A 5,920-nucleotide genomic window follows, 5' to 3' on the forward strand; every position below is an offset into this window, starting at 1 on the left:
AACACGTTAACTATAACCGAAACAATGCACACCGTTAACTTTAACCAGAATTAACGAAATTTTCACTTTATTTTCGCTTACAGCCGTCGAAAGTGCAATACTTGACTCTCGTTGTTATCTGGAGGGAGGTGGCTCTGCCGAAAGCTTTCTTGCTAGCGAAGACTTGGATGTTGGTGCAATTATTGGTAAACTGCGCATAAATGGTGATCCCGATGTTGAAAACGGTGACATTAATTTATCATTACGTGAGAAAGATGCGCCGGTGGAGATAGTACCCGGCACGAAAGATTTATCTTTAGCTGTGGAACTAGACAAAGAAGGTCTTCGTGGACCTTCATCTATATATGTAAATATAATTTGCTTAAGGCGACACTCAACTGATCCGGTAAGTTTTTATAACATTAGTAACCAATATATACTTTCTAGCTCTGTGATCTAAAATACATTCAATTTTAAGCTTAGGTCTTAATTCTAAATCTATGGAATTTATTTAGCAATATTAATAACAAATTTATTAACGAATAATAACAGTTAGATACAAATTACAGGTTTTCAATTTTATAAGGTAGTGTTAGATTTGAAAGAAGTCAAAGTGAAGAAGTTATAAAGTGTTAAGTTAGTATTTTAAATATATCAAATACTACTTCAAAGTAATCCCAAAGAAAAAATCGAGATCAAGTTAATAGTCTACTATATATATAAAAAGATAAAGATCGGGCTAAAATCATAGATACATAACAATTGTAAGAATAGAGTATCTAATAGAGTATCAATAAAAATGAAGAATATACTGTAACGCAAGGACATCCGAAAATTCCGTAGTATCAAAAGTAATAACAATGTGTGATAACAGTAATACCTACAAAGAATGTCATGATGAGTTTACAATAGTGACCTGTTTGATAAGTCGGTGATAACTTCAGTGAAGACATGTAGTCTATTTTAAATAGTTGTCAGAAGTTGGGTTAAATAATTAAGGTACATGTATTATTATTTTGTATAAATATATAAATATATTAATCGTTTATATACTGTTAAAGGCTTAAAGATAATGTTTACTTTTCTTTCAACAACTGCTTTCAACTTAAATACTAAAAGTAATGGATAGAATAGATTTTTACCGAATGCTAGTAATCGTGGGAACGGGTTCTGACAGTTTATTATATTATAGCTCATTTGTATTTAAATAATAATTCAAAGCACTCTATAGGTAGGGAAGTTAGGTTACTGTGAAAATCACTCCAATTGTCCAACTCATTTAAGCCCTTCGGATCATAGTGATATCATAATGTAGCACGGAACCTCTACTGTTGATTAGTTATGGAAGCAATTTATTTGTAATCTTAGCATTAGGCACTTCTGTGAAAGACAAAACTGCCTGAGTTTGTTCTGCTTTTGGCTAGAGCAGTGCAAATGCACAAGAGGTGTTCCATTATTTCTTTCTCTTTCGTGTCATTACAACTTCTACAATAATGAGTGAAAGTTCCCACTCTAAGAATGTGTCTACCAGATAACCAATAACCAGATATACAAGCCACGAACTTAAATAAGTCTTTTATTGATAAATGAAGTAAATCCATTTATTTTTTTGTATCAAGTTTCGGGTGTTTGTTTGACCAGAATAAATTGGTCTTTTTAATGGTACTATCTATATTCATTTAGTAGTTGCAGTACCGATACCGCCTTAGTCTATGCTTAGGGGGAGATAAGTATCCGAACTGGTAAGTGCATCGATCTACAGCGTTCTCCAATTTGTTATTACCTGGAAATCCAAATTAGAGGTACCATAAAAACTGTACTCATGACGTTTAAAGCTGTCAGGCAATCCTGAGCTAATTTTTGATCTTACCATCAAGTTCTTTGATTTGATGGCCGCCTAGCAATTCAAGGAATATATTTTTTATAAGGGTGACTAAATAATTCTAATCCCTTGATTACGGTATAAGTGTTTTCCATTCAGTTTCATAGATGTTACCTTAGTTTTTAAGAATTTTCACTAATTCGATAGAATCTTTAAATGTAGTTTTCAAAAGACAATTTTGTATCAGAAAAGTCAATATTTCTAGGTTTTCGATCACTACTTATCAGGTTTGGAATTTTGTCAGACATCGATCTTTCAAACTTTTATTATGAAGATATATCATATCATTTCAACACATTATACACTGCATTATTATGTATGCACTTAACATCTACTCTATTTAACTATTTTATTTAAGCAAATGAAGATTAAAATCTGTACTCATCACTTTCAATTAAACCAATTCTACTAAATTGTAGGAAATTTCACGAAATTCTTAACTTTTGAGTAAAGTTTTAATTGAAACTTTTTATACTGCATTAACTGTACTGAGGTTTTGACTTGAAATATATTTTTATCTATAAGTATTGTTAAAGGTGTTAGGGCAATATTTGCTAAGTAAATGAGCACATATAAAAAAATCTCATAAATATTTGTGTTGATACCACGAGCGAAACATCAAAACACCAACAAAAGTGGTCATAAATTAGACCCTCTAGTTTCCGTTTTGTAGCGCTAAAAAAGCGCGCGAAAATATGTGCTGACGTGTGCAAAGTAACTTAAATAGGTTACACCCTTCGACTTCTGCTCAGTAATAACAATGCCCATTCCATATACACATATAAGACCAGAAAGAAATTTTGCACACTTAGAAAACCAACGCATTGATTTTTTACTATTCTTAGAGAAAAAGGATTGCAACTGAACAACGATTAGGCCTACTACGCCTAACAATCTAGAATTGTACTTCAATCGGCTTGAAATCGCATGCTACTTGAGAACTTTGAACTTTGGAGGAGGTCACTGACCAGTGGCTTAATAGTTTCACTATAAAAAAGCACACAGTGCGAACAATATAAATAAAAGGGTTTCACTAATGGTAAACAAAGAGACAATATGTTATACAATGTGCTTATATACATATATATATTAACTAACATTTAATCTATAAATATTTATGAAAAGCTCAAACCAAATAACAAATTTCTTTTGCATATATTTTGCAGAGTTTTGTCATACCAGTAAACGTGCGCGTGATTGACGTCAACGACAACGCACCACAATGGATAAATACTCCTTACACGCTAACGCTATCAGAGGTGACTGTACCTGGTACTAGAATACTACAAGGTGCTCGTGCTGAGGACGCTGATCAGCAGGGTCCATTTTCTACAGTTGAATATCAAGTGCTACCGGGTCCATTTTCTGAATATGTGCAATTTCTAAATCCATTGGATGGCACGTTGGTACTTAAAAAACCTTTAGACTATGAAAGTATGCAAAATTTTACTGTTAAACTAAGAGCGCAAGATCAAGGCACCCCACCAAAATTCTCTGACACCTTACTAAGAGTTGTTATTACCGATGCCGATGATCAAAATCCAAAATTTCAACGTGAAAGCTATACTGGTGAACTACCAGGTGATGGAAGACCAGGCGAAATTCGCATACGACCAGAACCGCTTAAAGCCGTTGATCAAGATGAGGGTATTTGTGCACCCATACAGTACTCGATAGTACAGTCACAGGATACCAAATATTTTCGCATACATCCACATAGTGGTGTCATAACACTACTAACACCCATTGGCACAGATCTGGCTAACGGTGCTACATTAGTTATAAAAGCTACACAGATCGATAATCCAGATCGTTATGCTCTGACAACTGTCACACTTTCTCGCCCGGGAACGCACAGTGATTTAACCACCTTGGCTTTTGTACAGAAAAAATTCTTTATGCGTATACGTGAAGATACAGCAGTGGGTAATCGTATTCTAGCTTTACCTACAAACAAGCCTGGAAAGCATCTTAAGTACACCATAACAGACCCAATCAATTCACAATTTTTCAGTGTCGGTACATTGGGTGAAGTTATACTCATCAAACCATTAGATTATGAGAAAATAACTCGTCATGACTTTCAAGTTCATGCAACTGATGGCATGACGAACACAACGGCCGATATTAGCTTAGAGATCACAGATGTCAATGACTGGGAACCAAGATTTCGAGAAACACATTACGAATTTATAGTGCCCAAAGGTGTAAGTATATAATTAAATTCTATGTCAAACATTTTACTTAGTATTTTATTTCAACAGTCGCTACATTCGCGTGCTGAATCTTTTGAAGGCATTATGATCGGAAAAGTTGAAGCAGCTGATGGCGATCGAAATGACAAGCTTGAGTTATCGCTACGTGGGCAACATGCTGGTCTCTTTGAAATTGATTCTGCTGGTAATATTTATTTGCGTCCAGAGCAAATACAAAATCTCAACGAATCAACAGTACACCTCATAGCAATTGCAACCGATACTGGTGTACCGCCACGTAGCACTTCTGTGCCAGTTGCAGTGACGATGGAAGGAGTTGCGCTAGCACAGTCTACTTGGACTAACAGCTTACTTGGCATGTTTGGCATGATAATCGTACTATTTATGATAATTGTTTTAATGATAACATGCTATCTTCTGCGTACGAAGAAGAAGAAGCGTAAAACAACACCGGCTTTAGGACGCAATCGCGTGCATAGTCATGCACACAGTGGTGTTTCTACCGCGAATTTAGTAACACATGAAAAAATGAGTGGCAATGGTAATGGAGTTGCTGTTACAAGTGGTGGTGTTTCTGTGCTACATATGAAACACCATGGCGGCAATGTAACAATGTCAAATCCCATCAGTAACGGGCATCAACATCACAGCGGTAATAGTAGCACAGGAGTTGCAGGTGGTAATGGAAACATGGCCATGAGTAGCACAACAATTTTGGCAAATAGCTTAGATCGAGAAGCACAGCGAGAACGAGAAAGAGAGAGACAACGCGAAAACTATGCCGCAACCGTTCGTAGTAAGTGTAATATGATTGTTGACATATCTAATCTTACTGTATAACTCAACTGTTATAGTTTTTCTTCCAGGTATAGTTTCTCGTGCTTCCGCTAATGGACAACTCTACGAAGAGGATGAAATAGAACACGATTCCATATCGAATCAAGACAACACAGCGGTCGATAATAATAACAAAAAAACAGCTTGGGAGGTCACTGCAAATGGTGCGCAACAGGTGGGTGTGACAACAATTTCGAATTCGAATGGTGCGACTTCAAATCTGCTGACCGCTGCAGACACAATGGGCTCTTCAGAAAATAACTTAACAGTGTACTTCTAATTTTAAGAAAATTTATAATTTCCCTAAGATACCACGATTCAGAAAGTGTTTATTTATTTATAGTTTTATGTGTAAATAATGTTTTTCTTATTATTTTTTAATAGTAATTACAAAGATAGTTTATAGCATAACAAACTCCTTTCGTACGTCTAGTGTGTGAGTAAATTTAATAATGCTCTAATAGTTTAAGTCCTTTATGAAGTTAGACATATTATATATTATTATTTATTATACATTCCATTGTAAAAATCAGCTTCCAGATTTTATATTGTGTAATTAATTACAATTGATAATTGTTTATTATGTGTAAGTAGTATAGTTGAATCAATAAACATTGAAACACTAATATGTTAATTAGATGTTTTTGGATTCATTGAAAGCTAGATGATTTTGAAGTTAAGATGACTTAACTTATGATATAAACATCAATCAGAATTTAAATATATATTCGTTTTTGGCTAGTATAATTTAGCAAGAGATGAAACGAAATCAATCTAGCAAAAATAATATTTACAGCTTATAGGATAATTGATTTTTAAGGCATGGAAAATAGTTCCAGAACCAATTTATAATGAGATAAAAACAAGATTTCAATCTTGTATGCTATATAAAAATCATGAACAGATCGCATCAAGATAATAAGACAGTATGGAATATTTTAAATATGTTAAACATTTACAGATTTTGAAGTTTTTTTTTAATTGATTAAAATGCGTTTGTGAGGAA

At 34.1% G+C, this 5,920-nt stretch overlaps 1 protein-coding gene across 1 annotated transcript; it reads left to right on the plus strand.

The window, feature by feature from the left end:
* Positions 1 to 76: 76 nt before the first annotated feature.
* On the plus strand, positions 77 to 5,231 carry LOC119675946 (protocadherin Fat 1-like; the record flags this gene model as incomplete). Its single annotated transcript, XM_038087165.1, has 4 exons — positions 77 to 385; positions 3,028 to 4,068; positions 4,126 to 4,873; positions 4,944 to 5,231. Coding segments are annotated over 4 exons (2,349 nt in total), but the record flags the coding sequence as incomplete, so codon positions are not given.
* Positions 5,232 to 5,920: the final 689 nt, after the last annotated feature.

This window comes from Teleopsis dalmanni, chromosome 2, assembly GCF_002237135.1.
Source record: "Teleopsis dalmanni isolate 2A chromosome 2, ASM223713v2, whole genome shotgun sequence".
Lineage (NCBI taxonomy): Eukaryota > Metazoa > Arthropoda > Insecta > Diptera > Diopsidae > Teleopsis > Teleopsis dalmanni.